Source organism: Panulirus ornatus, chromosome 17 (genome assembly GCF_036320965.1).
Source record: "Panulirus ornatus isolate Po-2019 chromosome 17, ASM3632096v1, whole genome shotgun sequence".
NCBI classification, from domain to species: domain Eukaryota; kingdom Metazoa; phylum Arthropoda; class Malacostraca; order Decapoda; family Palinuridae; genus Panulirus; species Panulirus ornatus.
In genome coordinates, this window is record NC_092240.1 from 14,553,571 (window position 1) to 14,572,500 (window position 18,930).

The 18,930-nt window shown below is 44.8% G+C and overlaps 1 protein-coding gene across 1 annotated transcript in view; it reads right to left on the reverse strand.

Moving 5' to 3' along the window:
* LOC139754460 (uncharacterized) overlaps positions 1 to 18,930 on the reverse strand; it is a 31,317-nt gene continuing 12,387 nt past the window's right edge. The window contains exons 2-4 of the mRNA XM_071671735.1: positions 4,121 to 4,250; positions 2,854 to 3,005; positions 1 to 1,701 (exon numbers count right to left, since the gene is read on the reverse strand). Coding sequence (XP_071527836.1) covers positions 525 to 1,701; positions 2,854 to 3,005; positions 4,121 to 4,198 — 1,407 coding nt within the window. The 5' untranslated portion in view covers positions 4,199 to 4,250 and the 3' untranslated portion in view covers positions 1 to 524. The remainder of the gene's footprint in view (positions 1,702 to 2,853; positions 3,006 to 4,120; positions 4,251 to 18,930) is intronic.

Sequence of the window (18,930 nt, forward strand, 5' to 3'; positions counted from 1 at the left end):
TCAATATTTTGCACAGAGTTGAAGGAACAAAAATGACTCCTCTCTTTCTCTCTCTCTCTCTCTCTCTCTCTCTCTCTCTCTCTCTCTCTCTCTCTCTCTCTCTCTCTCTCTCTCTCTCTCTCTCTCTCTATCTATCTATCTATCTATCTATTTATCTATCTCACACACACACACAATCCACAACAAACTTTCATGACTATAACTAAAGAGGAACTGTAAATGAACAGGAACACACACTAGTGAAAGTAAAGTGAGAAAGTGTCGAATTAAGAGAAATAGTATATACAATTACGAAAGGACTTAGTTGGTTGGTTCCTTGGGTCCGAGGCCTTACGACTTCCAAGGGCGTCACTGCGGCCGTCAATGTCAAGTTATAACCAACAACCAACTGGTCAATCGAGAACACCGTTCTTCAGGTGTTCAAGATAAATCCAAAGACCATACACGCTCTCACTACATATATGGCCCTTGATAAAGGACAGTGGGGCTAATTGTACAATATGAAAATGGTTAGTGAGTTACTACTAGATGGGGCTTAGGAGAGAGGTCGAACTGTTGTAGCTATTGTTGCAACAACTGCTGTTGTGACTGCTACTTCCATTTTCGACCGGAGGACTCGATGGTCCCTCCTCCCGTGAGAGGGACATTTGCGATGAGTGTTCTCTTCCAGAGGATGGCACTGTAATCCCACCATTACCGTTCCCTTGCGCTGGATTATTCCACGAGATGTCGCTCTGAGTTTCGTGTGACCCGACCGTTCTGCTGCGATCCGCGAATCTGGATTTAAGCGACAGGTCGAGAATGACGGAGTCTTCGGTGTCTGTTCTCTCCTCCATCAAGTGTCTTTGGGAGAGTATGTCACTTGTTTTCACAGACAGATCCATCGGCGAATCCCCGTCTCTTTCCATCTCACTGATTGACGGCCGTTGCTTCTCATCTATAGAGGGCATTTGTTCGACGCGATTCTGACACATGATCCTCTTTTTCAGGGAAGTGAATCTTTCTGGCGTTTGAATCGTCGAGGTGAACACCGAAGGGTTCGAGAATAGTCTTGGTTCCTTTTCCGCCAACTGACGTATTCTTTTGATAGGTGGCAGCACCAGCAGCTCTTCTGCATGGCGCTTGCTGGGGATGATCAGGGATCGTGGTGGTGACTGGGAACCGCTGAGGTTGATGTTTGGAGAGGTCGGGGTCACCGGCGAACTTCCGAAGGCTTGGGTGTTGTGGGAGCCGTAAGCAGACCCGTAATACTTTGGCAAGTGGGACTGTGCGCCTTCGTGAGTTCGGTGGAGGTAAGGGTCAAATGGGTGGTTGGAGTATGCCGACACGGCCATCGGAAGGCTAGAGAGCAACAAGGGACTGAGAGGTGGCCCTGGGTATATACCTGAAGATGGAGGAACCACTGAAAGCTTTGGATACAGGGAGAGGTAACTGAGGGATGGAGGGCGTCTCGGAGTGGTTTCGATGGAGCTGTCGGAGGCGTGGGAGTCGGGACTGCTCAGTGCCGGGGAGGTGCGACGAGGGGAGTGGTGAGGGGCGTCGGTACCACACACATCGATGGTGTCACTCTCGTCCTCACTAGCGCAGCGTCCCCAGCTCCCCGCCTCACTCCCCAGGTCCGTGGGCGTCCCAGGCGGAGGAGGGGACCCAGACTCGTCCAGAAGGCAGTGGATCTTAAACCAGTTAGAACGTCGACCATACCTGAAGGAGACGTGAGCTGTTAGGTGCTGTGTCACCACGGTAAACCTGGGTATGCATAGTCGTGGATATGATAGTATTTATTTGTAAGGTTAAAGGAGCCCACATTCTATGCTGCCTCCTCTGGCAACCCTCCCCTCCCCTTTCCCCTATCCATTTTCAGTTGCTATCTAAAACTCTTTTAAAGTACACCATAAACAAGGTGAAAAGAAAGAGATGATCCAGAACTTTTGATTAAAAACTATCGATTTTTGATAATCAGAAACTGGCATCTTAATTTCTTTTATCTCTACCTAACGAAATCTACTGAGCTCACTAAAGATTGTGGAAGAAGTTTGTTGAGTCTAGAAATATTCCAAATATCCGTAGATCAAACTTCTTAGAGCTACCATAAGATGATATATATATATGTATATATATATATATATATATATATATATATATATATATATATATATATATATAACATACAAGTCTCCAACAGCCAGGATCGAACCCGGGACCCCTGTGCCACAGGCGGGAATGCTACCGCTAGGCTGTGGGTCTGGCTAATAGGAAATACCTATTCGAATACTATGTACTCGAATACCCTTTGTCTCACGTTGGTGAGCAACGGGGTCTACACCGGTTATTTGCCAACAGGCGCACATGGCCAGCAGATAGCATTTTACAGAACCTAACTGTACAACGCGGAGGCATATGAATGCGAATAAAGTGCATATGAATGCGCACCTTCATAGGACATACAAACCTCCAACAGCCAGTTAGGTTCGGTAAAATGCTATCTGCTGGCTATATATATATATATATATATATATATATATATATATATATATATATATATATATATATGGGGACTGGAATGAGATCAAGTAGTCATATAACCGAAAAGGAATCAGTATAAAACTAACATCAAAACTCTCACGAAAACTACAGAAACGCATTTGGATCCTAACATGAATAAGACAATTCGACCATCTGACTCAGATCAAGACTAGAAAAAAAAAACGCATTAAAGCCACAAGGAAACCTCAAGCCGGACGTGGACACGCCCAATACCAGATATTTCAGGGTGGCTTAAGAATATTTTTAAGAGGAAATTCATAAAGTCATTGTGCTCACATTAATCCCAGACGTCAACACCCTGACACCCACCTGGAGCCAGACTTGGACATGCCCACCACCAGACACTTGCGGAGGCGACAGGCTTTGCAGGAGGTTCGGTTCTTCTTGTTGATGACGCAACGACCGCCGTTCTTGCAGTCCCCCAGCGACGACACGTTGTTGTACGTCCGCCCGAAGAACGACTGGCGGGGACAAGAGGGGAGGAAGATGCTGGTTACTGAGGGAGAGGTGAGAGTGGTTGTCCAGTGGTGACTGGAAGAGTGATGACAATATTCCTTCATGTGAGTGTGGGTGTACTGTGCTGTAAGAGCAGGAGGAAGGAGGGAGGAAAGAAACATGATAGTTGGCGGATGTTAGAGGAGGAGCAAGAGGGAAGGAGAGGGAGAATGGGGAGGTGAGAATAGGAAGAGTGGATGAAGTAAAAGAGAATTACAGATGATGAAGATGAGGATGAAGAGGAGAAGAAGGTGATGATGAAGAGAAGAAGAAGTAGGAGATGAAGGAGATGAAGAGAAGGAGAAGAAGAAGATGAAGAAAAGAAGATGAAGAAAAGAAGAAAGTGAAGAAGGAAGATGATGGTGATGATGAAGAAGGAAGAAGAAGAGGAAGAATAGATGAAGAAGAAGAAGAAGAAGAAGAAGAAGACGATGGAGAAAAAACATGAAAAAGTAGAAGGAATGGGAAAGATAGGGAGTAAATAAGAAGTGAAGAGAAAAATTCAGTGGCTGTCGTATCTACTTCTTTATCTTCACAGGCAAAGGGGGAGAAAGAGGAATGAGATGTAGCGAAGGAAGATGAAGAGAAAAGAGAAGGGGAGAGGCAGCTCTCCCATGCATCCTTCGCATAGGTAAAAGAGAAGGAGGATAAAGAGGAGGAAGGAAAAGGAAGAGAAGAAGGAAGAGGATGATAAGGAAGGAGAGAAGGTGTCAGGATCTACCTCGCATGGGTAAACGAGGAGGAGGATAAGGAAGGAGGAGGAGGATGAGAAGTATAAGGAAGGAGAGCAGGGGTCAGGACCCACCTTGCATCCCTCGCATGGGTAAACGAGGAGGAGGATAAGGAAGAAGGAGGAGGATGAGGAGTATAAGGAAGGAGAGCAGGGGTCAGGACCCACCTTGCATCCCTCGCATGGGTAAACGAGGAGGAGGATAAGGAAGGAGGAGGAGGATGAGGAGTATAAGGAAGGAGAGCAGGGGTCAGGACCCACCTTGCATCCCTCGCATGGGTAAACGAGGAGGAGGATAAGGAAGGAGGAGGATGAGGAGTATAAGGAAGGAGAGCAGGGGTCAGGACCCACCTTGCATCCCTCGCAGGTGAAGGCGCCGAAGTGGAAGCCAGCGGCTGGCTCCCCACACACTCGACACAGCTGGTTCATTACGCCCTCTGCCGTCGCTCACATGCACATACACACACACACACGCTACCCTCTGGAAAACAGAGTAAAGAATAACTCTCACCGTTTTGATAAAAAAAAAAGAAAAATAGCCACAGAAGTAAAATCAACACAGACACAGACACACAGTAACAAACATACACCAGAGGAACACCGCATAAACAAAAGACACATATATATGTATATATATATATATATATATATATATATATATATATATATATATATATATATATATATATATATATATATATATATATATATATAAACAGATCAAACTGATATTGAAATAGGTGATGACCGTAGCGTGCCGAACTCGATGGGACTTGAGAGCTGTCTTGCACAGGTCATCTACATATACAGGATGGAAAGACCCCACCAGACCACACTACCAGCTTCCTTCAATTAATGACTGCTCTTCTAAATCCTTTGCATTTCCTCTTTTGTTGATGTCATGAGAGTGTTACCCCCCCCCCCCTCTCTCTCTCTCTCCTCCCCTCTCTTTTCTTCAGCTTAGCTCGGCTTAGCTGTGCTGAGCTCGGCTTAGCTTAGCTGCTGGATAAGGTGTTGTTTCCCTAGAGCTTACGAGAAGTCCAGGTGGTGTTTTGTTTCCACCTGGTCGAGCTATTTTGGCAAAGTGATTTCTAGTTGAAACGTTGTCCCGTCGAAACGTTTTCTGGGTAAAACGTTGTCCCGTCGAAAGATTCTCTAGTTGGAACGTTATTCCGTCGAAACTTTCTGGTTTTAAACGTTGTCCCGTCGAAACGTTTCCTGGCTGAGTCGTTGTCCCGTCGAAACGTTTTCTGGCTGGAGTGTTGTCAGGTCAACCAACACCAGCTGGAGACACGACACACCACTACCACTACCACCAGTATGGGTGACAAGACAGTCAGTCAGTCTGCCTCCATCCTTATCGTCGTGGTTCTCATGGAGCGTTTGTTGTGACCTTTGTCACCAGATGTCAGACCTAGCAGGTTCCTGGGCGCCGGGAAACCGCTTGCCAAAGTGCTCAGTGTCGCTTATTTGTCTAACCAAATTTATATTCTATACATACTAAAGGGGAGGAACTCTTCTGCCTAGCCAACCCCACCCTTAAACACTTCCTAAGCAAATCGACACATTTGTCACCAAACCCAAAGCCATCAAAAAAAAAAAAAGAAAAAAAAATCAGAACCCCGTTGGTATAACCATATCTTCTGATAGCCAAATCTAACCTTTCATAGCGAAACTTGTTACACTTACTAGCCAAGCCAAAGTGCGCCAGGGCGAACCAATTCGAACTGGGCCAAATGAAATCGTATTTAACTCAACCAAACTCTCTCTAGTCAAATGAGAATTTATATTAAGAAATTGAATCCTGTCAAGTAAAATCTTAACTATCCTAACCGAAATACACACATACACACACACACACACACACACACACACACACACACAATCATGGAAACTACACAAACCTCAATGATTTCCATGGTAACGTAGATTGGAAAATGGAATTCAGTAGCCAGGAACCAGGGCGTTGTGTAGGGAGGTTCTGTGAAATCTACAGTCAAGAAGTGGAGGCAAGGGTACCTCAAGCCTTACATACAGAGGGAATGAGACGAACATATAGACAGCACTACAACCAGCCAGCATTAGCAAGGTATGAGAGAGCACAGAACGAGCGTAGCAGGATAAGAGAAGTCGAACAAAATGGAACCTTGAAAAGAATATTGCGGACAAAGCAATTGAAAATCCAGAATTATTCCATAAATTCGTCTGAAGTCAGTTGTCAGTTAAGGTCCAGATAATCAGGCTAAGGGATTCAGAAGGGAATATTGTACAAGAGGATGTAAGAATAGTTAAGGAGCTAAACAACAAGTTCAAAAGAAACGCAAAGAACTCGTAGGGAAGGAGAAGAGGAAGGCAACAAAGATGGTACCAGACTTAAGAAAGTTGAGGTACAAGGAGGCTTTGAATTTGTCCATCCTAGAAGAGAGAAGAATGAGGGGTGACCTGACCAAAATCTTTAGGTTTAAAAAAAAATCGACGAAGTGGATAATAGACAGCACTTTTAGAATGTGGGGATAGAGCAACCAGAGGACATAACATGAAGTTAAGAAAGAAACTTGAAAATGATGTAGGAAAGTGCTTTTACAGTATAAGAATAATGGATACATGGAACAGATTGACTGATGACATGGTTAATGCAGACAGTATACATAGATTCAAGGCGTTGTATGGTAGCAAAGATTGTTCAAGAGATGGGGCCCCACGTGTGTGGAACTCCCTCCTCCTCGTATAGTACAAATAGGTAATGACCCCAGCACTCAGCTCTGTCGTCTGATAGATATATTTCATACCAGATGTGACGCCTAGCACAGTAATGGAAAAGCAGTTGGAGCATTAATTACCGAGAGAAGGAGACACAAAACAAACCAGCTAAAGCTAAACTTAAACCCTTAAAACATTTTGAAGTTTCAATGAAATGGCACAACCTGCCGACCTTGCTGCATGCAATCGAATGTCATCTCACCTACCACACAAACTGGAGGAACCAGCCATCACCACTAGCTCAAATCACAGCCAGGTCATAGCAATAACAGAGGCCTGGCATATTACTCCTGATATTTGTCCTCTGAGTGACTACATTCTCTTCTACCTCCTTCGTACATCAAAGCTTGGGGGGAGGCGCGGCATTCTCTTGTCACAGAGACTTAACGTCGAGCCCAGCTGGCAGTTAACGTGCCCTGAGGGTCTGGTGGTGTTGTGGGTTAGGAGTGTGCCAACATTACACTCACGACAAACTGTTTCCACCCCTTACTTCGTGGCCTGACATCTTCTGCTATCCCCCACTGGGGAGTTACTGTTAGAATACCTAGCCTACAGATCTGATAAACCCAGGAAGAGGTACCCTCATGCTAAGCTTGTGGTATGTGGGAATTTCAATGAGAGAGACACCAACAACCTCCAAGAACTACTTTCCCACGCACAGTCAAAATGCCTCTTAACCTGATGTGGCTGATCACCACCTATCACCCAAGCCTTTCCCTTCCCTTAGACGCTGTCCTCGCTTATCAGTGCTGTGGTCCCATTCCCCCACCATCTCCGTACACAAGCAAGCGCGCAGACACCAAAAAACTTAAAGACCAATTACCAGCTCGACGAAGATAGACTTTGGTTGGTGGGTATCTCATTATCACTGAGTTAAGGTGACAGGGAAGGAGTTGAAATCATGTGGGAGGAGGACGTATCATGAAACCTGCAGCCAGGCCTACCAGCCAGCACTTCTTTCCCCAGAAGACGGTAACACTAAACTTGGCCGACGCTCCCTGGATCACCCACCGCACCAAGCGAAATATGTAGCTGAGAAATCGTGCGTTCAACAGCTACAACAACAACCTCTACAAGCAACTTCGCAGCAAAGTGTAACATGAAGCACGAGCTGCGAAGAACGCCTGTTAACCAAGCAGGCCAATTAATGAAATCAGGTTAGCATGGGTCAGTGGTATGATAGAAGTAAAGAGCTAATTGGCTGTGACAAGCGAAGGCTCATCCATCGAAGGTCAATTTCAGAAGGCAGCACACAAGACTAACAAACACTTTGCCAATATTTGCCATCGATTACCACAATTCGACATCAGCTACACCCCTCCCCCCAGCATACCTACCGACCCCATCTCCCCCAATCTAAGTAGAGGAACATCATGTAGCTAAGCGCCTTCAGTGCCTGGAACTAATCGCTCAACCATGCCCACAGATCTTCCACTGAAACTACGCAAGAATTAGCCACATCGCTAATATCCACAGCTTGGGAGACAGCATATGTCACTCCACTACTCAGTTCTACCAGCCCAGAGTCTCTTAATATAGATCATGACCCTGTTGCAACCACTCCAATCTCCAGTCAAATTTGTGAAGGTTTTGTATTTGACTTGTCAGCTTCATAGACTTCATTTACCGCAGCTTGAGGAGGGCAAAACCTCGGTGGCACTCGTCTTCGTCGACTTCACTACGGCTTTTCCACTTGGTAAACCATAACGCCATTATAAAAAAACCCGTCGACCTGGGACTACGGAGATGTCTCGTCTCGTGTCTGGCGGACCTCCTGACCACGCGACACCAGACCGTCGTCTGTAGAGGAGCTACATAGTTATCACAACCCCTAACATGCGGTGTACCACAGGGCACCAAGATGGGGACGCTCTGCTTCCTCATTCTTATGAATGACGCCCTGAGGGACGCAAACCACCGCTGGAAGGACGTAGGTGATCCCACCCTTGCCATCACTAACACCAACACGTCTCCGGAGTTCAGTGTGCTCCAGCACATCATCATCGACCTTCTGGAGTAGACTACGTACGGCCAAAAACGTCACCATCAACCATGGTTACCAAAACTACGATGATGCACATCAACCTGGGTCCAGAAAACAGCCTGCCCCCTGACATCGCATTAGGCCCTGACATCCTCCGGCTAAGTCAGAGACTTCAAACTTCTTGGTGTCGTCACCATAGACGACGGTTTGAACTGGAGGAGTCATGTTCAGCACTATCTTCGAATATTTCTCACACCGTCTGTACCTTTTCCGTTGACTGAAATAACTAGGCGTCTAGCCAGTTGAGTTTATGAATGTTTGTACCACCTTCAGTACGCCGAAGCTCCCGTACACCTCCCCAGATTGGTCCTCCTCACTAACAGCTTACACGGAAGGACCAGCTAGAAAGAGGGCAGAGAAAAGAGCATGTAGAATCATCCTGGGCCTGACTTACACCACCTGCCAAGAGGCCCTCATCTCTCGCTGAACCAGTCTACCATAATCTTCGACCAACACCGTCAGCTCACACGGCACTTTAGGTAACAAACTGCTGACATGTCCGCATCAAGTCAAACACCATCAACAAAAAAATTCACTGAATTCTTGAACACCTTCTCCTCTCCGGGAGTAATCTTGATCTCACGACTGATGATTATTTGAAAAATTAACTCCCAAAAGATCACGACGATCTTTAGTGGTCGCTTGAGAATCGCCTCTTCTCTGTTCATTGGTTAATTTCACAGGTAATCAATTAATTAATGGCTCTCGCCTGCCCGTCATGCACGAACGACCGGAGGGGAAAAAGAAAAGATCAGAAATAAAAGAACAGAACTTCCAGTCAGTGAAATGGTGTTTAACTCTATTGCCATCGAAGTCCGAAATTGATTTTTCTAATCGGCCTAGGGTGAGAAATGACGATATTTGCAACGTAGAATACACTTAAGTTATTCGGGCATGAATTTGTCGGGCTGGATCCTATTAGATGCATGTATCCTAAGAGCGTTTATAGTGATGGTGTTGTTGGACACTGGTGGGTTTGAATGTTAAGAAATAAGCTTACATGAAGTGTGTTGGTTGTTGGGTCCGTCCGTCTTGTTTGCCTGTTGATTCACCAGATTACGTTGATTGTGAGTGCGTTTGTAGTGTGGTAAGTCATGGGTGGGCCTTAATCCTTCACAATACGTTTATTTCAATTACTTTGGTGGTTTAAGGTCGGGACGTGGATGTGTCTGGAGTTTACGATATACGCTTATTTTAAGTGAACTCAGGAGATGGTTTACCGGTCGTGGTGAGGAACTTAGGTGTTTGGCTAAGGGACATGAGGTTGGTGAAGGGGCTAAGTACATGGCTAAGGATGTAGCCAGGAATTAAGAGACTGGGTCTGTTTAAGGGGCTGAGAAGTGTGTGTGTGTATGTGTGTGTGTGTGTGTCAAAGATTGTTGGAACAATTAAAGGATTTCGCCGTAGTAAAGGGATCGGAACCTAATTGTGAGGTTTTGGGTGTAGTATTTAAGCGATCTGGTGAGCGGTTAAAAGGCTTAGGGATTTACGGTGATGGTTTAGGGGTGTGGACTGTTTTGTATATGTTTAATTGGATCTAGTATAACTGGGAGAATTAGGAATGTAATAAAGCATAATTAGATGGTTTAGGGTGTGTCTATATTGCTTTTAGTCATGGTTAAAGGAGCTATTTGGGGCAAGTTTTAAGGACGAGTGAATATCAAAGGATCAGCTGGATTTTGTTTCAAGAGATGATACAAGAAAAAAATGAACATGCAAGATTATGGGCTAGAAAATATTCTGGCTGAAATTCAGAAACTGATTGTTCGTGCGTGGAAGATGATCCGTTGGAATCGGTTAGAGGTGTCGAAAACAGTCCACTAGACTTGGATAATATGGTCCTGTGCCGATAGCCAACCACCCAGCGCCTGCAAATTAGTCCTACTGTTATTTTCCTATGAAGTTTACTTTCAACTTACACGAGAATGAAACCAACATTCTAAATGGCTACAGCAATCTTTACTAAGCGAGTGTTCACCTAAGACTCGACTTTAAAACGTCATGACAACATAGTCCAGTAGACGTGGGCATTGCTTGGGCGGAGAATGGCCTGTGGGCGTGGAGAGTGTCCGTTGGGCGTGGAACATGGCTCGGTGAGCTTGTAGAATGGTCTGGTGGGGCCTGAAAAATGGCCTGTGGGCGTGGAACATGGTTTAGAGAGCTTGGAAAATCGTGTGTTGAGCCTGAAAAAAAGGGGGCCCTTGTGTGTGTAAACAGAAAATATTCAAAGAGCGTGGAAAATGGTCCATTGGGCGTTTAAAAATGTCCCTCGAGTTTAGATTACCGTCCAATGGTTGCGTGTGAGGGAGGAGCGGATGAGAAGCTGAGGAAGGGGAAGGGGGGGTGGGAGGTGGTTAGATCAGTTCTCACGTTCCTCTAAGAAAGTCTGCTTGGCTGGCGATGTGAGTCGCGAAGTTCCGCCCATTTGACACTCAGCAGTCCTGAAACCGCTACATCTATGTTGTTGTATCTCGAACCTCGCCATGTTACTGTTGAGGGCCTGATAACGCTTCATCCATGTCCTCTGCTTCAGGCCCCCTCCTGGGGTGAGGTGGTTGGGGAGGGCGTTAGGGTGATGAATGTGGAAGGGTTGGTCCGAAGGGTGAGCGGACTGAGAGTGCTGTAGGGTATGTTGGTGGTGGGTTCAGTGGTATGGTGTGTATGGGAAGGCATGGTATGGGATGTGGTGGAAGCTGTAAAGTCTAAGGAGTGTGGAAGGGAAGCTAGTGTTTGTCCTTGCGTTGTACGTGTGTTTTTGTTGGCGTATTGGGAGAGGAAAGGGAAAGGAGTGTAGGAGTTAAAAGGGGACAAGGTGAAGGTGTAAACGAAAAGGAAAACGTAGAAGGAAGGGAATAGATGTGAGTGTAGATGGAGGGAAAAGGTGTAGCTGTAAAAGATATATATATATATATATATATATATATATATATATATATATATATATATATATATATATATATATATATATATATATATATATATATATATATATATATATATATATATATATATATATATATATATATATATATATATATGTGGAGGGAGAAACAAATATGAGTGTAAAAGAATAAGAGTCAGAAGTTCCTTCATCCGGTCATGGGAACGAAAAATAAACACTTTAATCACTGATACTCAGCGCGAAATCCATCTGTAATGATGTGGGACTCTTGCTTCAGAAGTTGATGCTCTAGTGACGTCCCTGAGGACAAGAAACGCGACCCCCTTACCTGACCCGCATGGCTGAACACCAAGAAAGTGTAATGTGAGTTTACCTGAAACACAGCCGCAGTGAACAGCCATACTCGACCAACACCTCCATCGCCATAACCTCGACTGCCATCGCCATCATCATAGTCACCACCATCATTTGAACCATCGCAGCGCCTTCACCATAAATATAGATATGTTCTCCGTCACACTAGTCACCGACACCATTGCTAACCATAGCCAACAGCACTGTAAACATTATCATCACCAGTATCACCCTAACCAACGCTAATCACCATGATCATCAATCGCTCCTTACACTCTACTAACACTAGCAACACCACACACACACACACACACACACACACCCCACCTCTCACAACCCCCGATGCTATGATCCGTCCTAAGCACCACTCTATTATCACCAATAACCCTAAAACCACAACTACTAACCACCGTCACTATAGTTACCGTAAACGCTAAGGTCACCACCAACACGGCCGTTCAGCACCAGACGCTCCACCACCACCATTCAACGCACTAGGCACCACCACCACCACCACCATTCAACGCAGGATATTCACTCGTCAACGTTCAGAACAACTCGGTAGACACTCCCTCGCCAGCACAAGTTTCTCCCATCCAGGAGTCCAAGGCCTGATTGACTGTGGGGCTCTCAGACGTCGACACGGCGAGCGTACACCACAAAATAACATTGTGTCTTACGTACACTGTAATTTATCGACATAAAAACTGATGTATGAATCTATTATGAAATACACTTGGTGTATTTAGATAATGTTTACATGGGCAGAGGGCAGTCATCCGCGACTACACTAAACAACCAGGAGACAATAAGATACTGGTCAGTTAATGTCAATGAAGTGTTGTCCTCTGTGTGTGTGTATGTGTGTGTGTGTGTGTGTGTGTGTGTGTGGCGCGAGAAGTGATACAGGAGGCGACGTTTCACGACCAGAGTCTCGGGATCTCTGGTCCACGACGAGGAAATGTAGCAATTGGTCTGGGAAACTCCTGCGGTCCGGAGCAGCGGCGAGGGAGGTTGTTTGGTTTGGTGGAGGTGAGGGAGGGAGAGGGAGGGAGGGAGGGAGGAGGGAGGAGGAGAGGTTATTTGGGGGGGGGGGCGGGAGGTCGGGAGGGGATTGGGGGGTGTGGGTTGGTTGGTTGTAGACAGGAGGTGGAGGACAGCAGGAGTCATGTCGTTGTGGTTGGAGACAACTAGTGTCCCGTAGTGTTGGCGTGTGTGACGAGCTGCACTTATTAGCCATCGCCACCACCACCATGTGTCAAGCGTCACAGTCTGGCTGAGATGATTCCCAGTCGAGAGGGAGGGAGGGAGGAAGGGTTGGGTGTGTGGTATTCTCTATCATCGGCTACGGTATACAGTCGACAGAGACCACCGGTGCCATTCGATGGTGAACATCGTCGACTCTGTCGAGTCTTGAGGGGAAGTTCATACCCGGGGTATCGAGACGAAGAGTATATAAAGGTCAGGTTCTTTCATTATGGTAGAGGGAACTGAAAGGGTGGCCTCGATGACACTTGGTATCTTAACAATGTTGGTGCATTGTTACCACCATTACTGAGCCCAGACATCTTTACGTTTCGCTCTTCTCTTTGTATCATAATTTCGCCTTGTTCTCTCTCTCTCTCTCTCTCTCTCTCTCTCTCTCTCTCTCTCTCTCTCTCTCTCTCTCTCTCTCTCTCTCTCTCTCTCGTTCACTTTAACACTACATCTTTATCCATTTACGTTTACCGATCTTTCCTTACGTGCTACCCTTCGCCCTTACCTCTCTTTCCCTCTCCTTATTCCTCTATTTGTTTCTTTCTATCTGTTCCTTTCCTTTGAGTATTCCTTCTCTCTCTCTCTCTCCACACACACACACACACACACACACACACACACAAACACTCGAGACGTCATGTAGACAAGACGAGGCGCTCCGACCACTGAACAAGGAGACGGGAAAATAACAGCGTTACCCCTCGATATAAATCTCATTTTCGACCCCAGTGGAGCATGAAGATCAACTCCGGTATTACCATGAGCGTTATTTTGGCTCCTCTGGCGCAAGGACTACACACCTTCAGCATCAGTTCAGGGAGGTGGTAGAGGATAGCTACAACCTCTACGGGAGATTTGGAGGCTACAGTGATTTTCTACAGTGCTGACAGAGGTTCGGGGAGGTGGTAGAGCTAACTACAGCATCTACAGGATACGTGAATCATACAGTGACTTTTTGCAGTGCTGGCGGAGGTTTAGGGAGGAGGTAGAGTGAAAATAGAGCCTCTACAGGAGACTTCGAGGCTACTGTGATTTTCTTTTTGCAGTACTCTCAGAGGTCCAGGGAGGTGGTAGAGGGTGACTACATCCTCTACAAGAAATTTGGAGGTTACTGTGACTTTTTGCAGTGCTGGCAGAGATCCAGGGAGGAGGTAATGGGTATCTGCAACCCCTGCAAGAGATTTAGAGGCTTCAGTAACTTGCCCACAGTGCTGAAGAAAAAAAAACTAAAGGACCAGGGAAGGTATGGGTGGAGAGTAGGAGACTACGAGGGATTACCATAGCGATTACGTCACATATCATAGGGCTTAGTACAGTGGTCAGAACCATGACGGATAACTGCTACCTCCACACAAACCAACCTCAGCCATGGTGTTGCCAATGAGGTAACGAAAGAATATATCACACTGTTCCTCTTGTAACTTAAAGGTCATAAGGGTAGTACATGAGTATTGTCGGGTAGTACCTATGATGAGAGAGAGGCCAAATGATAATGATTGTACTATACAATATGAAAGTATTACTATTGTACATGCTCTGCTCTCAGGCAGAACCTATCATGAGAAGTGTACATGTACAGCAGCAAGAAAGTATACCACTGATGACGACGGTACGACCCGTTGTCTGAACGTTAGGGTACAATGGTAGCACAACGGTGCACTCTCAGTACATCTCGTGTACATATCTCAAGAGAAGCAGTGTTACCAGCACAGACAGACGAGCATCCTAGTGTTACCATCATAATATGATATTTGATATAAAATAATGATATAATATGATACGATATAGCATATTATAACATTATGATATGATGACTTATGAGATGATGGAATAGGATATGATACGATATGATATATGATATTATGCGATATACTGTATAATCTTATACAATATCATATAGTAAAATATAATCATAGTTTTTGGGTCATTAGTGTGGCTTAGTAGATTCCCGTGGGGAAGAAGAGGGTGAGGTTGCATCTGACGATGATGGCACTGGAGACATGGTTGTACGTGACGATGATGGCACTGGAGAGATGTTGTATTGTGCCTCATGAATGTGAAAGGAAGAAATCACAGTGACCGAAAATGAACGAGAATGAAGGAATGGCTCAAAGTGAATATGATCGTACATGAGAATGACTAAGTGATCATGAACGAGAGACTGAGTTCATTGCGTTATAGTGAAGACGGAAAGGGAAAAAAAAAAACACGTAAGACTTATTGAAAATGACAGAAGAATGAATTAAGAGCGTATGAGTGAGCAATAAATGCGTATCTGTGAAAGTGATTTTCAGTAGAGCGATACATTGCATATCGACACAGTGCGTTTTGCCTCACAGAAATATTCTTTCGTGCTACAGCCTCTTGGGCAATGAGGCCTCAGTCACCCCACACTTACTAAAGTCTAGTAACTAGACAGTTGAGTCTCTCCTGACCAAGACATCTTAGGTATATTTTCTTTACGTTTTCTAAAACCTAGAAGAAAAAAGTACCCCTCCTTCTTAGCTAAAGGTCTCTCAAAACAACACTTACACTTTTATCGTTCACTTGAGCCATTCAAACACTTCTGATACTCTGGAGTTTCGTAAACAACACTCACACTTTAGTAGCTTAGTTTTCACAGCACAAGAACGTCACTGAAACTCATCACAACACAAGAATTTGTTCTTATCTGTCGCATGGATTGAATTTATCTGGGATGAAGCACTCCATCACATCTCACACAACACACACACACACACACACACACACACACACACACAATCTTCCCTCATCCTTCACCAAAGCAATTACAGTTCACAGTCTGAGCAATCTTATCTATAGCTGATTTACAACCAGTCCAAGCACATCTTACAACTCTCACAGTCAACATACCCTCATTACTGGCGAAACTGACTTTTCTGTCATAAAACGCAACCACAACACGTATATCACAAAGATGCAAAAACAAAACAAAAACACAAAATCTACCACAACAAACAAGAAAGACAAATACCTCCATACCTCACTCATAACAAACACACAAACAAATGTACAGTCACAACACTAAAACAACCACATCCCTAAACAACTCTTCCATAACCCATAGCCATCACAATTTCCTCTGTAACTCGCAAACTACGAACCCGGATGTCTCTATAACTTCATAAAACAGACGAGCACTTGCATTGGTTCAGACTGCATAAGGAAGTGCTTAAGACGTTAATAAGAAGTGTGAGATGTATTCACTGGGGAATGAGGTGGTGTGTGGCGAAGGGTTAGGGTGAGTATCCTTGAAAAGCTATCCCTCTTTTTCTTCCCTACCTTCTTTGGGTATCTATTGGGAGGGTTAGTGACGGCGGGGCAGTGAGCCGGCACTACAGTGGCTATCAAGTTCCCCTCCATGGTTGAAGTGCTGTCTTGTCTTTCTGTGTGACGTACACTTGGTCTGTAGGTATGCAGTCCGCAAATACTCAACTCCTCTCTCTCCATCTCACACACAACATTCGACAACAAGTACTCATATGAGTCTTTATTAGTCTATTTTTCTATGGTGATCGCTACGGGCCAACCTGCCTAAAGGCAAAACCTCGCGGTAGGTACTCATAGATACGTAGATACAAAGGTACTCTCTCTCTCATTCACTTTCATTCACTCCATCAAAAATTGAATTCCCTCCCAGTCAGTCATTGTGTGTACATGTATGCAATTAAGGTCTAATTTTTCCCCTACTGGCAGTACAAGAAATGCATTATCGGCCATGGACCAAGTGATATTCACAGCTTAACCACTAGTACTACTACTCTACACGATATCTAGACTCCCTCTCATCATCAGTGGTGCTGGACACGTCGTTAGTCACTTTCGCTAACACGCAACTACAATCATAACACACTCAAAGTCAACACTGTCACTTCCCAACCCTACCTCATTCAGTAACTCATACGTTCAACCACCACACTCTCGTAACTCACACGTCTACAAGAGGCACTCCTGTAACTCACAGACATCAGCCAACGGCATAGTAGACGATGTCCCATTGCTTTACTCTTATCTTCTTTCTCCACACTTCCTCAGCCCTAGATTTCTTTATCTCTAGTTCTCTATGTCCCAGTACCATTCTTACTCTTCTTTCTTCGCATACTTTCAATCCTCAATTCCTTATCTCCCCTTCTCTTTGCCCCGCTGTCATTATTCATCTTCTCTCTCCAAATGCCATCTTTCCTACCATCTACATCTCCCCCTCTCTTCCTATCTAATTTTCTCTTAACCTTCCATTCTCCAACCCTCTTTTACTCGCCATTAGCATAGTTTCTCCCCCAATTATCCCCCTTCCCCTCACAGTGATTACTTCCCACTCCCTTCCCCCCCACCCATCTCCTTCCCTTCGTCACCACCCCCATTAGACGTCAGTTAATGGGGGAGGTGTAATAGCTACACGCTTGGCTGACTCCGTACCACTACTACCTGCTCACACACTACCCATTCAAACATGGCCTCCCCTCCTCCTGTATGCCAAGATATCACGTCTGAGCGCCCCTTTAACCTTCATACCAACCATGAAAGCTGTGACCAGATGCCTCATGAGAGCACAGACGAAGATACAGTATACCCATGCATATATAAGTCACTCCAGCTGGGACTGACCGCTCCTAGAAATGCTGTAGACACACACACACACACACACACACACACACACACACACACACTACACATTTTTTCAGTCATAGCATTGTCAGCTGATGGTCAATAATCACGGCTCACAGTACAAATTCTAATCGTATTCAGTTACCATATATGTCCAAATGAGACGGACCGATAAGGTAGTGGGTAGAATGTTACCAATGACACATCACAAGGTTGTGAGGGGAGGTAATAAGTAAGGTCCACCCAATTATACACGACAAGAAAAGGTTTAAGCCTTGTGGGAAGTTGCTAATGGGCAAAACTCGGCTGTATGTGAGGGGAACCATGTGACGAGGGTAGATGACTGAGAGGCAGTAGAAAGATTCTAACCGTGAGTAATGCAACATTAGAAAGCTATTAACCGTGAGTAATGCAACATTAGAAAGCTATTAACCATGAGTAATGCAACATTAGAAAGCTATTAACCATGAGTAATGCAACATTAGAAAGCTATTAACCATGAGTAATGCAACATTTGAAAGCTATTAACCGTGAGTAATGCAACATTAGAAAGCTATTAACCATGAGTAATGCAACATTAGAAAGCTATTAACCATGAGTAATGCAACATTTGAAAGCTATTAACCATGAGTAATGCAACATTTGAAAGCTATTAACCATGAGTAATGCAACATTTGAAAGCTATTAACCATGAGTAATGCAACATTTGAAAGCTATTAACCATGAGTAATGCAACATTTGAAAGCTATTAACCGTGAGTAATGCAACATAGAAAAATATTAATCATGAGTGATGCAGCTTACGAAATATTTTAACCATGAGTAACGTAACATTAGAACGATATTAACCATGAGTAACGTAACATTAGAAAGATATTAACCATGGGTAACGTAACATTAGAAAGATATTAACCATGGGTAACGTAACATTAGAAAGATATCAACCATGAATAATGTAACATTAGAAATAAATCTACCATGAGTATTGTTCTGTCTGTACATTATTTTCCCGTCTTCTGTACGAGGCTGCAGTTACCTGTCGTTAGGGATTAACTGGACCGAGACACTTTCCGGTGGGTGGAAGGGGGACAGAAGATAGTTGAAGTTGTGGAGTCACCAGTGGTGGAGGACAGCAGGTGTGTGGACACCAGCGGTGGAGGATAGCAGGTGTGTGAACACGAGTGATGGGGAGCAGCAGATGTGTGGACACCTGTGGTGG